Source organism: Lipotes vexillifer, unplaced genomic scaffold, assembly GCF_000442215.2.
Source record: "Lipotes vexillifer unplaced genomic scaffold, Lipotes_vexillifer_v1.1 scaffold1241, whole genome shotgun sequence".
In the NCBI taxonomy this organism is placed as follows: domain Eukaryota; kingdom Metazoa; phylum Chordata; class Mammalia; order Artiodactyla; family Lipotidae; genus Lipotes; species Lipotes vexillifer.
The window spans coordinates 218,186-235,041 of record NW_006786552.1 but is presented as its reverse complement, the minus strand read 5'-3'; the positions used below and the strand labels follow the sequence as shown (position 1 = coordinate 235,041).

At 41.5% G+C, this 16,856-nt stretch overlaps 1 protein-coding gene across 1 annotated transcript in view; it reads left to right on the top strand.

Moving 5' to 3' along the window:
- Nucleotides 1–16,856, top strand: part of MYO3B (myosin IIIB) — a 428,901-nt gene that overhangs the window by 195,390 nt on the left and 216,655 nt on the right. Inside the window, exons 10-16 of the mRNA XM_007459030.1 lie at nt 971–1,067; nt 2,046–2,162; nt 2,790–2,894; nt 5,296–5,379; nt 6,647–6,849; nt 11,514–11,612; nt 11,934–12,048. Coding sequence (XP_007459092.1) covers nt 971–1,067; nt 2,046–2,162; nt 2,790–2,894; nt 5,296–5,379; nt 6,647–6,849; nt 11,514–11,612; nt 11,934–12,048 — 820 coding nt within the window. The remainder of the gene's footprint in view (nt 1–970; nt 1,068–2,045; nt 2,163–2,789; nt 2,895–5,295; nt 5,380–6,646; nt 6,850–11,513; nt 11,613–11,933; nt 12,049–16,856) is intronic.

Below are 16,856 nucleotides of genomic sequence, written 5' to 3'. Positions count from 1 at the left end.
AGATACTGAGTGCTGCTTTATTTTTGGTAGCAAAAAGTTGGAATCAGCCTAAATGTTGATCAAGACCAATAAAGAAATTGGTACATATTTATATGATGTAATATTACCCAGTGATTAAAGTGACAGTCACTTGCTCCCTCACTCTCATTCTCTCTCTCTCTCCCTCGTTCCCTGTCTTTCTCTCTGTGTATGTATGTGTGTGTGTCTATCCCTGTCACCTTTTATGCCCAGTATCATCACAGGTCCATATATATATATATATATATATATATATATATAGAAAGAGAGAGAGAGAGATGGGAGAAGGGGAGGGTGGGGAATCATGATGTTGAATGGAAAAAAAGTAAATTTGCAAAATGAAACCACCAGTATGATATCATTTTTATAATTTAACATACCAAATCTGTGTATTATGGGTACATATATGTGTATGACCAATATTTTTAAATTGGAAGGATACCCACGAAATAGTGGTCACTCAGGAAAGGGAAGTGGGATGGAACATGGGTCCCAAAGGGATTTAAAATAAACAAGATAAAATGTAAGCATTTATCAATTCGTTGGTATCTGCTATATTATTCTCTGAGGTTTTCTGTAGTTTCAAAAATTTCTCAAGAAGTGTGGGGTGGTGCTGGTGGACAGCAGGAGGGGACCTCAAGGGAAGTACCCTAGTGAGAATTACATGCCTGACACTGAACAGAAAACAATGCAAGGAAGTGCTGTGGTTGGCACGTAACAAAAGCAGATAGAAGTGTTAGATGGGCCCACTTGGCTGTGCTCCTCATGGCAGTGGAAGGCTTGAGCTCTGGAGCTCCCCTTCTCCCCAGGGGGCCCTGAAGTGATGGGGAGAGAGCTGGGGACCTGGACTGGACTTGCTCTTCCTGTCCCTTCTCTGAAGTCTCTGAACACGTTGTGTGGTAAGACTGTGGCTGAGTTGTTCTTGTTGCCTACTTTTTGCTATATTTTCTAGGCATGAAAGGATGCATACCAGAAGACCCTACCATGTGGAAGATGCTGAAGAATACTGCCCTGAGGATGATTTGGTCAATCTCGAGGTTCTGGATGAGGTACTAAATATTTAATAGACAATTTTCACCAATGACATTTGTTTCACATGAGTGGTGTGACCTTTCTGTTGTAGATCATATTCTCCTAAGGTCATTTGAAACTTTAATTGTTTGTATAGCCTTGGGGTGAAGCTCAGGAACATTTGGTTGCTGTGACTATGATCCGGTGTTGTGTGCATTTATAGTCCCCCAAATGTCCTGAATGAGGACGAGAAAAGGATTTGGATTTTTCCCGTAAAGGTCTTTATATTGTAGGCTTAAATGATGTATTAGATCCGCTGAAATTATTTTCTGTTTATAGAAAAGTGCAACTTAACCCTTAAATTAAGATAGTTGTTTGTTCTTCATAAAGAGGAGCTTCATTTAGGGAAATAGTGAAGCTAATATAGCTTGAATTCTAAATTTGGAAACTGTGATAATCCCCATTTAAAATATGCATGTTTAATAGAGCTGTTAATTGCACTGGAGCTGCTTCTGCTGATTCTAACTCTGGGGACCCTTAACTGCAATGCATGAATCACTAAAGTGTGATATAAAAGTGTTCAATTCTGCATTCCCACCACATAAATTTTAAGTGTAATGCTTTGAGAAATGAAGTTACAATTTGTCTGTACTTTATTAATAGTAATGACCTATTAAATCAAATTCTAAATAGAACATTTTGGTTGGGTGAGACATGTTTTTCATAATAACAAACAAAATCTTTGTTGCATATGTCAGAGTCTCTTAGCAAGTCCTAAGTGGGCTGAATTCTTTTAGCATATTCCTAATTTTTTCTTTTTTCAAGGCAAATATCTGCATTTAGGATCATTAGGGTCCTAATGATTAGGATCCTAATCAATAAGGTATGACTTAAATGGACTATTTTAATGTTTTAGAGAAAAATATTCTCGTAAGAATACATTTGTTGTTATTTTTAGGATCTCTCCCTTGACTGGAAATAGTGTTTACTCTCAGTACTATTTATCCTCTTCTTAGGATACAATTATTCATCAGTTGCAGAAGCGTTATGTGGACTTACTGATTTATACATATGTTGGAGACATCTTAATTGCCTTAAACCCCTTCCAGAATCTAAACATATACTCTCCACAGGTAAGGGATCCTTTATGAGCATATTGCTCCTTAATAGGAAATGTGAAATCTCAAGGGAAAATGAAAAGGGAGAAAAAATGAGAATAAAATTATGTCATCCTAGGGGTGTACATACCCCAAACTGAAGATAATAATGCAACACTGATGGAATTGTTACATTTTGGGGGTAACTTTTTAAGTTATTATGTAACAAAACAGCTAACATTTATTTAGTGCTTACCATATACCAGGCACCTTGTTTATCTCTCACAAACCTGTGTGACCTGGCTGACTCCAAATTCCGGGATTCCCACAGCCCCCCACAGGTTTGATAATTCACTAGAACGACTCACAGAACTCAGGAAAACACTTTACCTTGTTTATCTCTCACAAACCTGTGTGACAGATAATATTATTAAGCCTATTTGGCAGATGAGGACACTTAGCATAGTGAAGTTAATGCCCTTCCACAAGCTTAGGAAGCCAGTAAGTGAAGAATTGGGATTTGAAGTCAGCTCTATAGCCTCCAGAGCCTCATCTCTACAGCCTCCCTGATGCCACAATTCCCCTAATAAGTGACGAAACCTTGGTTTTGTGGGCAAAAGGTACTGGGACATTAGAAGAGTTCTTTAAGTTAATGTTTTTCAGTTTTCCAGACTTTATCATGGAGTGAAACGTGCCTCAAATCCCCCCCACATATTTGCATCAGCAGATGCTGCTTACCAATGCATGGTTACTTTCAACAAAGACCAGGTAAGAACTTACTGCCCTTCCCCACCAAGTCCCACAGTAGGATGTGTTCTGTCCTCCTCTGCAGCTCTTAAGTCTTCCTAAAAACTTTCCATTCTGGTTGCTGGTGCTGACTCAAGGAAATAGGCAGTAAAATAGTAGCTCAGTGGAACAGGAACAGTGATAAAGCCAGAGTAGCAGGAAAATGTGAAAACCCTTTTCAAGAAATGTGAAACGTCCTTATCAAGGGCACTCATTTCCCCTGGTAAAATATAATAAGGATAATTCTAATATGAATATAAGAACATAGAGCTAACACAAACCTGATGACATGGCAATGACTGTCATAAAAATGGGATGGAGAATGACAGACATGAAGTTCTTTCCAATGAAGGTCTCAGGAATTTCATGGTCTAGTCCTTTTTGTATGAAATACTGCACACAGGTTGATAGTGCTTCTGCACCACACTGTTTAGCTGCTGAGAAATTGTGATGAATTGGGTAAAGACTGAACAAATCTTAAACTGAGTGCTAGTTAAACACAAAGCTCACCCATACGTTTTAACTTTCTGGACCTCTGATTCACAGTGGTGGCATATCCAACCTTTGGCCCTTCCTTTACTTTCAATATGTGTGTTTTCCCTTCTGTCTTTATTCTGTTTGAAATAGAAACAATCTAATGTGGTGGGAAAATTTTATGAGAGAAGCACAATGTGTATATTTCCTGAGACCTGTGAAGTCCCAGCTTTGGATTTGCTGAGGAGCTGATTGAAAGTACAATAGTGCCAGTTACGAAATGGAGTACCTGGATTCACTATGTCTTAGAAACTTGGCTTCTCCACATTCTCACCTTTCCCAGAGGCTTGTGGAATGTCCATAGAATTCATAGAAAGGAAGGAAATGAAGAGTGATATATGTGTTTCTCAAGTTAAAAAGTTACCCCACTGTGTTATCTTTTTCTCTGACACTAAATGTGTGTCTTTACCATCACCAGCCAGTTCTCCAATTCCCTGACACCAACTGGCTGTCTAACAATTCAGTTCCATTCAATTCTGATATGAACTATCCATATTTAGCACAGACCTCACAGGTTCAGGGCTCAGTCCCCAGACTGCCCCTACTTCAGACAACAGCTGTGAATGGGATACCCAGGCTACCTACACTTCCTCCTGGCTGACTCCAAATTCCGGGATTCCCACAGCCCCCCACAGGTTTGATAATTCACTAGAACGACTCACAGAACTCAGGAAAACACTTTACTTAGGTTTACTGGGTTTTTATAAAGGTTACAACTCAGGAGCAGACAAATGGAAGAGATGCATAGGACAAGATACAGGGAGGAAAGTGGTGTAAAGCTTCCACGCGTTATCCTCCCAGGCCTGTGACATATTCACACCGGAAGCTCTCAGCATCTTGTTCAAGAGTTTTTATGACTCAGTCAATCTCTGGCCCTTCTCTCCTCCCCAGAAGTTGGGGTGGCGGGGGTGAAATTTCCCACCCTCTAAATCATGTGTTTGGTCTTTTAAGTAACCAGCCCCCATCCTGAAGCTGTCTTGGGCTCCACCTTGAACCACTTGGTGAGCAGTTAGGGTTGGTTGAAAGGGACTTGTTTGTGAATAACAAAGGATGCTCTCATCACTCCCGTCATTCAGGACATTCCAAGGGTTTTAGGAGCTCAGTGCCAGGAACCAGAGACAAAGACGACATATATGTTTTTTTATTATACCACACCCCCTAATCTCCTTTATATATACATAAAGAGCTCCTAGAAACAAATGGTAAAAGACCAATAATATATATTTTAAAAAAGGCAAAATATGGACTGGTCACAAAAAAAGGAAAATATGAATGACCTTAAACTTACGAAAGGATGCCCAATCTCACTCATAATAAAAGAAGTGCAAATTAAAACTGTACCAAGGTATAATGTTTTGCCTATCAGACTGGCAAAAATCCAACATAGCCATTTGGTGAGGGTGCAGGAGAACAGACACTTGCATATACTGATACAGTCCTTAGGAAAGCAATTTGGTATTATCTATCAAACTTATAAATGTGTTTACCTTTTGGTCCAAAACCCCATTTCTGGGAATTTATTCTACAAATGAACCTGCATATAAATATAATGACCTACGTATCAGGTTATTCATTGCAGTATTGTTTGTAATGACATCGGGAAAATCTCAAGTATCCATCAATATGGGACGGGTTAAATAGACTATGGTACATCTATATAAGGGAGTGACAAACTACTGAAAAGGTTGAGGAAGCTCTTGGTGTACTGAAATGGAAAGATTCCTAAGATATATTGCTCAGTGAAGATTTAAGGTATACAGTGGTAGATGTTATATGAAAACCATAGCTGAACATACAGGGTGTTTACTGTGCTTTGAATTCTTCACCAACACTTCATTTTCTGTGTTAGTGCATTGTCATCAGTGGAGAAAGTGGCTCTGGGAAGACGGAAAGTGCCCACCTGATAGTTCAGCATTTGACTTTCTTGGGAAAGGTATTGACGACTTGCTTTCTGTATCGTGGTTAGAGGACTGCGTATTTTCTAAATGATGGAAATACTGGTTTTTATTAGGGGTTACATAGAAACATTCCATCTTTGTTAGGTTCATCTCCTGATCGCTAGGCCTCTTAAGATGTCAGCATGTCCTCCACCTTTCACATAGTGAAGAAAATAATGCCAGCACCAATTTACTAGATTATCGGCAATTAGTTTTTCATGTTTTCAATGCAGTACAAACATTCAGCCATTAAGTAGTAAAAGTGGTTAAACATTAGGAGCAGGAGCAGGGAGCGCCACTAAGGTGATTAAAGGGTCGGAAATAGAGCTCTCTGAGCAAAAGTTGAGGGAAATGGAAATTCTCAGCGTGGGGAAATGGACATCAAAGGGTTAGATTTAAAGATACCCTAGCAGTTGCTTATACTCAGAATTAGTGTATTATGAGACTAAGAACAAATTTAAAGGGCTTCCCTGGTGGCGCAGTGGTTGAGAGTTCGCCTGCCGATGCAGGGGACACGGGTTTGTGCCCCAGTCCGGGAAGATCCCACATGCCGCGGAGCGGCTGGGTCCGTGAGCCATGGCCGCTGAGCCTGCGTGTCCGGAGCCTGTGCTCCGCAACGGGAGAGGCCACAACAGTGAGAGGCCCGCGTACCGCAAAAAAAAAAAAAAAAGAACAAATTTAAGAGTATTTTTTACAGATGAGGTTTATTGAATATTATAGTGAATAACTGAGAAAAGTGATGGTATCTCTCTATTTAAAATTCTTTCTGAGCTTCCCTGGTGGCACAGTGGTTGAGAGTCCGCCTGCCGATGCAGGGGACACAGGTTCGTGCCCCAGTCCGGGAGATTCCCACATGCCGTGGAGTGGCTGGGCCCGTGAGCCATGGCTGCTGAGCCTGTGCGTCCAGAGCCTGTGCTCTGCAACAGGAGAGGCCACAACAGTGAGAGGCCCGCGTACCGCAAAAAAAAAAAAATTTTTTTCTAAGCTCTTCAGGCATTTTATCTGTCAAGGATTTTAAGAGAAGTGTAGTTGGTTGTAAAAACTAATGACCTAATCTAGCCTCATCTGATGCTTATACATCTGGGGAAATGCTCATCTGAGAAAACAATGCTGATGATTGATGCTAATTTCCCCAAATGGAGTTTTTCCCCCAGAGGATAAATGTGAAATCTGTGGGCTGGGTGGTGTGGATGGACCTTGCGTGGCAGCTCTATTGGAGTAATGTTTCTGGATGCTTCTCCTGACTGTTCTTGTTTGGCACAGGCAAATAATCAGACCTTGAGAGAGAAAATTCTGCAAGTCAACTCTCTGGTGGAAGCCTTTGGAAATGCATGCACTGCCATCAATGACAATTCCAGCCGTTTTGGAAAATATCTGGAAATGATGTTTACACCAACTGGAGCTGTGATGGGGGCAAGAATCTCTGAATATCTCCTTGAAAAATCCAGAGTTATAAAACAGGCAGCGTAGGTGCACTATTTTCTTGCTCTGGCTTTGCGCTGCAATATAGACTGGGCGGCTTTGGGAATTTTCATGGCTCCATTCACCCTTGTTCTTAGCATCCTTGCCCCCCATCCCCACCCCCAGCCTCCCCAAGAGCAAGGAATTATTTAAGCAGAGGGTAAGTGGTGACTTCTAACCTAAAAGATGTTTACAAGCAGAGGAGAAAGGGCTGGGTGGGATTACACTGGGATAGGTATGCCCGTTCCTCCTGAGTTTGTTATACCAGGTAGAATTTAACAATATGCAGTTACTTTTAAAAATCATTAGGTCCCTTAAAATTGAGCTTGTCTATCCAAAAAAAAGCACTGAGAATATTCCACATGTTCATTTTTTCCCTAGATTGAGAGAGGAAAAAAACTTTTGTTTTAAGAAGAGCAGTATAGCAATAGTCCAATAGCATGGACTGCCCCTGGTTCAAGTGCTGGCTCTGACCTTGACTATGTGACCCTGGGTATGTCCCCTATCCTCTTTGTGCCTCCTCTGTGAAATGGAGATGCTACTAGAGCCTACCTCATGGGTTTATTGTGAAGATCAGTGAGTTTGTTTATGTAAAATGACTTTAAAAAGTACGTGGGTTGGTATATGTGATCAGAGAGTTAGCCACTGTTATTACTGTTGCAGGACACCAGACTTCCTCAGGGGCATGGCTCCCTTCATGCATTAATCAGTAATTATCTGTTGAATTCCCGCTGTGTGCCAGTGCTGTGCTCTCTGTTGGAGTAGCAAGAGTGAACAAAATAGACAAGGTCCCAGTGTTCATGGGGCTTGGAGTGGATAGGGGATGGAAGACGGGTGGGCGGCCAGGGTCGGGGTGACGGGGTGGCAGGGGAATCGCAGGCATTAAGCACAAAAAACCATAAATGCAGACCAAGTGTGATAAGTACCAGGAAGCAAAGTAAGGTGCTGTGAAAGTAAAACAGGAGAAAGGGCAATAACCTAGTCCAGGCAGAGAGGGCTCCCTGTGTAAGAGACGTTGAATCTGAGGATCACTAAGAGTGAGCCAACGAGGTGAGATGGGGACAGGAGTGGGGAGGAGGGAGAGAAGAGCAAAGACAAGGCTGAGGCCAAGTCATGCAGGGCTTTGGAACCAGGCTGAGGAACCTGATTCTAAAGGCAATAATAGGAAGCCATTTGACATTTTCAAGAAGGGGAGTCTCGAAAACCAACTTGCATTTTGATATAATGAAATAATGGCTCTGGCTTCAGTGGGGCAAATGGATTGGAGGAGATGCGAGAAGTACAGTTACGACACTGAGACCACTAGGAGGCTGGTTTCAAGTCCATGTGAGCGGGAACGTTCGCCTGCGCTGAGGTGGTAGCGGTGGAGATGGGGATGCAGGGGAGCTGATGCATCTGAGAGATACTGTGCAGGTAGAACCCACAGGACTTGTTTTAGGTTCAGAGCCCCAGCATCTTCTTTTTATCATATACCTGCAGTTTCCTCACAAAATAGGGACTGACATGAAAATTAAACAAATGTACCGAAGGCTAGAGTCAGTCATTTTAGCTTCCGTGTGGTGTCTCGATTAATTTTTATGAGGTCCCCACTTCTTTCTTCCCAAATTAGGGTGATTTTAAAGTTTGGGGAGCTACCTCTGAGAGAATGGAAATTATAGTTTTCTGTGTTCAAATGTAAAGTGGTCTTTTATAAGGAAAATGTGAGGAGGGTTCCAGTCACAGCTATGTCACTTACTAATATAACTATCCTTATACCTTACTTTCCTCATATGCAAAAGAGGCATGATAAAGCCAACCTCACAGGGCTGTTATGAGAATTAAATGAGATGATATGTGATTTTTACCAAATATAGAATCTGAAACATAATTGGTACCTAATAAACCATAACATTATTATTATTAAATTTAGCACTAATATGATAGCACTAATGCTGTCATATATCCATTTAGCACTAATGGATAAAATAGACTGAAGACATTGGATGAGGAGAAGATGGGACCTGTGCAAGTTCTGTTTGTCTGACCTTTCTGGTCCTGTCCTCCTCCAGCACATAGTAGGATTCTCCTTCTTGGAACCCTGTGGCTGGATATGGTCATAGGACTAGTTCTGGCAAATGCGCGTTTACTGGAAAGACCCTCCAGAGTGCTGGCAAAGTGCAAGATGGTGGCTGCTCCACCAGCTCGGGCCCAGTGACTCTGATGAGCAACCCCCCCACCCCCTGCACCGTGACCCTCAGTAGACAAGTACTCTGAGCAAGAAGTAAGACTTTATTGAGCTAAACCACTAAGATCTTGGGATGTTTGTTACTGCAACCAGATGGATGTCGGTAGGCAAAGCTTGGAAGAATTGAGCGCTAGAAGTATCTGCAAAAATCTATAGGAAGGTAGGACCACGATGGGTCAGCCAATGCCTGCACTTCTACCAGAGGCGGAAGAACAACTGGCATTCATGCGGGGCATACCAGTTCATGAGGCCCTGTAAAGGCCTTCCCGTCTCAGTGAATGGTGCCACCATCACCAGATACTCAAGGTAGAAAACTGGGAAGCAGCCTCCAGGTCCCTTTCCCTTACCACTCTCATTCATTCTATCTGGACAGTCTTAGTTGTTTTTCCAAAACATATCTTTAAGCTTACCCTTGTTCTGCATCATCCCTGCCATTACCCTGTCCCAGTCACTCACTGTGTCACCAGATCCTCCTAATTGGTCTCCTTGCATCCATCTTAACTTCTTACAGCCTAGTCACACACTTACAGTTTAAGACACTTCAAAGAATTCTAATTGCATAATCAACAAAATCCTCATTATGGCCTGACAAGGCCTTGTGTGGGCTGACCCTGCCCACCTGCCCACCCGCTTCTCACCAGCCTTCTTTTGTTCTACATGGATATCATGCTCAGAGCCTTTTCATATACGCTGCTCCCTCTCTTGGGGATGCTCTCCCCCTTCTCTCTGTAGCTCCTCCTAGTCCCTTCTCATGCTTCACAGTTTGATTTTAGTGTTATTTCCTTCCAGAGTCCTTCCTTTGACTTGACGCAAGTGGCCCTCGCCCCCCAGCGTTGTTCATCTCAGTCTCTTGTTTGTTTCTTTCAAAGCCCGCATCACCAGTTTCCCCATTGATTCATCTGACTCCATCACTAGAGGGAAGCTCCAGAGGGCGTGAATCCTTTGAGTCCTGTATCCCTGGCATCTAGTGCAGTGCCTGCCATGCTTGGCACTCAATAAGCTTATTAGTTGAGTGAACAAATGGGTGAGAAATGGCAAGTAGAGACATCTAGAACACAGGGCAGAGCTAAGAATGTATCAGAAGAGCTTGGACAGGATGAACAACCAGAGGAAGACTAGGATATCCAGGAGATGCTGAAGAAAAGAGTGGGGCCCTTGTCACAGATAGGGACAAGGAGTAGAAGGAAGACAGGTTTCTTCCACAGAGCTACGTTGGCCAAGGTGAGGATTTGAGAAAATCCTGGGGCATCAACAGGAGAGAATGACCTCCTTCAAAGGAGAGAAAGGGATGTAGAACAGGGCTTTTCAAACTATCTTTGATGAAAGACTAGCTTTTTCAAAAAATATTGGGTTGGGCTTCCCTGTTGGCACAGTAGTTGAGAGTCCACCTGCCGATGCAGGGGACACGGGTTCGTGCCCTGGTCCGGGAAGATCCCACATGCTGCGGAGCAGCTGGGCCCGTGAGCCATGACCGCTGAGCCTGCGTGTCAGGAGCCTGTGCTCCACAACGGGAGAGGCCACAGCAGTGAGAGGCCCGTGTACCGCAAAAAAAAAAAAAAAAAAAAAAAAAAAAAAATTGGGTTGGTCCAAAAATTTGTTTGGGTTTTTCCTTAAGATGTTACGGAAAAATCCAAATGAACTTTTGGGCCACCCCAATAGTAGCTCATAATCTATTGTGAACCAATACTTTCGTAAAATGTAATTGAAAGGTATTATCAGAAAAATGATCATACTCTTAGATGTCATAGCAATATCACTTACTATAAAATGTCTAGACATAGACTTTCTAGTTCCTTGTCTTATCATAGCTGACAGCAATCCACAGACCACACTGAGAGCAACACCCATCCAAAAGAACCCTGGCCAGGGTGGCCTAAAAGAGGGTGCGTAGCAGGAGACCAGGGGACGGATGCAAGCCATTTTGAATCATATTTGAGAGAATACAAGTTTGAGAGAGTAGTCACCTCTCTGATGCAACCAATTCCCCTCCCTAACTTGCTGTACACCTGGCTAGCTGCTTCCTGTCTTGGGCTTCAGTAAAGTAGGGAGTTTGGCTGATCTCTCTAAGCTGGACATCATTGTCTCTGAAGCAACATGGGCTTACAAACAGAAGACGAGTGGCACAGACGCGTAGTCATTTGTTCTGGAAAGATCTCTAAACATATGTAACCTGAGCTGTTACCTATAAATGTTCCATTCTCTAAAACCTCCTTCTGCATATAGTAAACATAAGTGTGTTTAATAGTGTGACATTGTGGCAATTACTATACTAATCCTATCACTATTGCTATTCTGTAATTGGGAAGTAGCATATTTAATTGCCTGTAAATGCAAATTTGCTACAGAATAATATTTTGCACAGAAAGGAAACTATATAAATTACTTGGAGTGGGGAAGCCCAGAATATATTGTTAGTAATGTCCCTTTCCTTTTTTTTTTTTCCAGGGGAGAGAAAAATTTTCACATATTTTACTATATTTATGCTGGCCTTTATCACCAAAAGAAACTTTCTGAGTTCAGACTTCCTGAGGAAAAGCCTCCTAGGTAAGTGTCGGGGGTTTTAGTTGTTAATTTTTAATGAATATACAATTAGCAATGGACAAAACCTGGAAATAGTGCTTTTCTCCTCACTGGACACTCAGTCCCTTTAGCTGAAATGCCCACATGAGATGGCAGGAACTACATCTCCCTTTGCATTTTCTAGAAAGTTCAAAAACTCAGTTGCAACCATTTTACTCAGCATGTGCACCATTATTTTATCACTGTAAGGAAATGCCCTTGCAAAGAAGGAGCCCAATGATGCCCTGGTATTTGGGGTGCCATTTCCAACTCAGTGCTCATTCTGTTTGGTCATACTCTCTGTAGGTACATAGCTGATGAAACTGGAAGGGTGATGCACGACATAACTTCCAAGGAGTCTTACAGAAGACAGTTTGAAGCAATTCAGCATTGCTTCAGGATTATAGGGTTCACTGACAAGGTAAGTGATTGTCAGCGGAGAAAGAAACTCAAGTGTTAATATTCTTGGGTGAATGTGAGTGAAGATATGAATGTTCTAACTTGGGGCTGGACACTTGCTTTTCAAATGCCACGCTGGTCATGTTATAAGGTCTTGCTACTCAAAAGTGTGGTGCGTGGATGAGAAACATTGTCATTACACAAGACTTGTTAGAAATGCAGACTCTCAGGTCCAACTAAGAACAGCAGAATCAGAATCTCCATTTTAATAAGATGCGAGGTGAACATTAAAATATAAGTACCCTTGTAAGTGCCACGTGCCTGTGAATTGTTGTCACTGTCATCAGTTCACGCCAGCTGTGATAACAAACACCTAAACAATGCTGCCCTTTTCTGAGTTGGGGTTGTTCCAGCCATTAGAGTGAATTGTGTAATAGGAGTATAGGAATATGTAGGTTACCCCAAGCCACAAGAGTATATTTATGCAGGTAGATCCTTGTGCCCCCAAACAAATTAATTTAAACCTTTTCAACTTTCTTGCAGTCACTTCCTTCTCCATGGCACACAGTTGCACATTATTAGCCATAGCTCTAAGTACTGTACTGCCCTTATCATACTAGATACAGGCTGTCTCTATTAAATATATGCCAGAGGTGACAGAAAATATTTATTACTCTAGGCTCAAATATTACTCTGTGGTACATTTATGTCATAGTTTCTGGGCTTCTTGCCATCAATTTTGTAAAATATACAGATTCTTTTGCTTTTCCAACAAAGGAGGTGAATGATTAGGAGGTAAGTGAGAGTGTTTAAATCTTCAGGGATTAGATTACAAGACACTTGAGTTACCCTGGGACAGCCACTCTGGATAAAGGATTGCTTTTGTAATCTATTGAGTTTGGCCAGCCCTTTCCTCCCCAGCATGGCTGATTTTAGTCATAAAAATACTTTTCTTCTTTCTAGCCAGCTGTTAATTTTCTCTGTCAGCCTCCCATAGACTTTAAACTGACAGACAGTGGAAAATCCCAAGAGTCAGATACAAATAGAAATATATTTCCCTTGGCTCCTTAGAGGAGAGCAACTAAACAGGTTCCAGCGTTGTTAAAGGACCTTTATGGTTATTAATTTATAGAGCTGGTTGTTATCAAAGGTGCATCACCAGGAAAGTCAAAGTTCAGTGGAGATGGCAGTAGAGCCATTTAAAGTCACCTGGGTCATGCCAAAGTGTTTAGGAACATACTTTCTCGAAAGGGTACAGGAACAGTAGAGAAGTCAGTCATAGGGTTAATAATATTTTGCATTCCGTAAGTAAAATGATGGTTGCAGAATACTGTGGAGAGATTGGTACTAGCTCTAAAGGAAAGGCTATAATATCAGCCCTGTCCAATGATAGAAATGTGCTGCAAATAATAATAAAACAGATGCTGTTTTAAGATAACAAAATTAAAAATGTTAAGTATGTATCCTTGAAGTAAGCCATCCCTAACCCCTATGGGATAAAAAGTCTAGTAGAAATGAATGAATGGCTGCATAAATAGATATGAAAATAAAGAAACGTAAAAGGTGGTAAACATTTTTCATTTGTGCCTGGTCTGGACTGTTAAATGAATAACCAGACTGGAATTATATGTATATGTGTAGGTATTCACCATGTCCACTGTTAATTCATACTGGAAATAAACACAATTTATGTCAGTTAGCAGCCCTGGAAATGGAAGGAAGAGTCTAGATCTTATCTTTCTTATCCTTAATTCTTTGGTTATATCTCTGTCTGTATCTCTATAGACAAACCATTTCGCTGAATCGACTTAGTTTGCTTTATGTTTGTAAACTCAAAGTAGTTTGACTAAATTCAGAAAGATTCAGTTGACTGTAGTCAGGCAGTAGATGCTAAATAGCTGATGTAACAGAATTTCTCTTAAGTTTTTCTGAGGGACATTTCTAGACAGAGCTTGAATGAGCTGGTCAATTTAATAAAAATTATGGATGGTCCCTATCCTTTCTTATAATGTCACTAATTCGGATGCCCTTCAGTTTTTCCCAAACCCTTAACCTGGACTCAGGAGCATGAATTAAGTTCTGGGACACCAGCCAAAAGTATCTGAAAGAACCCTTGACCCTACGTTTATTGTAAAGAAACTTCACTGGTGGAAGGAATCTTCCAATAACAATGAAGTCCCTCATGGGGGTGGGGGGTTATACTTAAAACCCTATGATAAAGATCAGTGCTTTTCTACTCTTAGTTTGTTTGTTTGGGTTTTTGTTTGTTTGTTTTTTCCTTAACATCTTTATTGGAGTATAATTGCTTTACAATGTTGTGTTAGTTGCTGCTGTATAACAAAGTGGATCAGCTATACATATACATATATCCCCATATCCCCTCCCTCTTGCATCTCCCTCCCACCCTCCCTATTCCATCTACTCTTATTTTTGGATTAAACTATACTGTTTTTGTTTAATATTATGCTTGTCTTGCTGGTATATGAATTATCATAACATATTAAATAAATTGAGTTTTAGGTATGTTTATGTTTAATACTATATGAAGAATTTTTGGCGGGCTATCTGTGATGGTCAAGATTGGACATTTACTGCAGATCACTTGATGAAGAGGTTAGGGAGAAGGCTTTGCGATTAGGGCAATTTTTTTTCCTTTTCTTCAAAACAGATTACGAATTGGGAGAGTACTGCTGAGGATAGACTGAGGATTATATGTTAAAATGTTAATTGGGGGTGTTGAGGATTACAAGTGTCTTAAAGACAATAGGACTTATCATTGACTTTAAAAACAAAAAACCTTTATTGATGTATGATTGACATGCCAAAAAAAATTTTTCTAAACCAACTACTGACTTGCAAGTTACAAATGTTGTGAGCCTCTGAAAAGGGAACTGAGTAAAGGCATTGGAATAGAGCCTGTAAGGGAGAAGGCCCTTCAGCTGGGCCTAATGCAGTGCTTTGGGCAAAACTGGTGAAAACCTCAAGACCTTAAAAAAGAAGCACGGTAAAGAGAGACTGAGAGGGCAAGTAAATTCCTAGGGAGATACCAGAGACACAACTGCCATGAGATGCCCATGAACCCAGCCAGGGGTAATTTCCTTAAATCAGCTCCAGGCTAACAGAGAAAACCAGGATTCTTCTCAACTTTCCACTTAGCCTCAGCTCTATGGAGAGAATACCTATCTCAATGAAACAGGTATCTTCTGAGAAAAAGAGAGAAGAAGCCAAGACCATACATCCTGCATGGGGCTTTGGTGAAGAAATGCTTCCCCACTTTTGCTGATTGGTGGTGAAACTGAATTCACACTCATCAACAGTGAGTAGGGAAACCTAATTGGAGGAGTTGTTAGACTTCTTAATAAATTTTCCTGTCCTGAGTGAAGTGATTCCATTTTATCATATAGAAAGTTGGAAATTGGTCAGAAATAAAAAGAGAGCAGCTTAGCAAGATTCTATAGGAAAGGCAGGGTTACCAGGAAAGGCTTCATAGCTAGAGATGAGGCAAGAGAAAATGAGCAAGGTAAGGAAGGTGAAAAATCCTTCCCAGGCTGGCTATGCGGGGAAGAGAAGAGACATTGGATTAAGTATTAGGGAGGGAGGAATAACCCCACAGATGGACATACTACTGATTGAACTCTACCCTTATATGAGTAATGTTTTGACCTGAACACAGGAGTGGATGTAGGTTCCTAGGCCAGAAAAGAAGAACTAATTAGCCCAAGAATGGGACTAAAGAGTCAAGTGGAATAGCCTGGAAATGGAGCAGGGGAGCACTGTAAAGCTGATACCTCCGTAATGAGGTGATGAGCGTTGGTCACCCCTTCTGGAGTTCCCTTCTCTGAACCAAGGAAGGAGACCCAATCTGTTGTTAACTTCAGTCTTTTGCACAGTGCTTGAACCCCAAAATTTTTGCTGAAGGTTATAGGTAGTTCTCCTCTTTGAAAGAGGAAATCTGAGCATTATGCTGAAAAGAATATTGTCAAAGACACAAAAGGTGAGGGTGTGGTCTTTGACTGTCATTTCCTTTGGGGATGGTCATCCCAGTGGTGAAATGCCTAGAAACCTTATTTTGGGAGATTTCATAGCTTGTATGGTTATACATGGTGTGTGTGTGTGTGTGTGTGTCTGTGTGTCTGTGTGTGTCTGTGTATGTTTTAATTAGAAGAAATACTTTTTTCCCTAAGTATATTGAGAGTTTTAGATAAGCTCTTTTTTAAATTAATTTATTTATTTTTGGCTGTGTTGAGTGTTCGTTGCTATGTGCGGGCTTTCTCTAGTTGCGGTTAGCGGGGGCTACCCTTCGTTGCTGTGCACGGGCTTCTCATTGCAGTGGCTTCTCCTGTTGTGGAGCACGCGCTCTAGGCACACAGGCTCAGTAGTTGTGGCTCGCGGGTTCTAGAGTGCAGGCTCAGTAGCTGTGGTGCATGGGCTTAGTTGCTCCGCGGCATGTGGGATCTTCCCAGACCAGGGCCCAAACCCGTGTCCCCTTCATTGGCAGACGGATTCTTAACCACTGTACCACCTGGGAAGCCCTAGATAAGCTCTTGAGATAACTGCGTATAGAAATGACAGAGATAGAACTCACTGCTGTGGAGTCGCTGTTTTACTGTCTGGGATCTGCTTCTGTGGGGAGTTGCTGGATGCATTCTGTAAGCCTCACACTGTATTGATCAAGGTAATGAGGTGCTGTCATGTTAAATCCATGCTAGTCCCAGAAAACCTGTTTGGTAGGTGTTCTCCTTAGAGACTTTTTTTTTTTTTTTTTTAGTCTAAATAGTTATTTTTTTTTTTTTTTTTTTAAACACCTTTTTTGGGGTATATTTGTTTTAC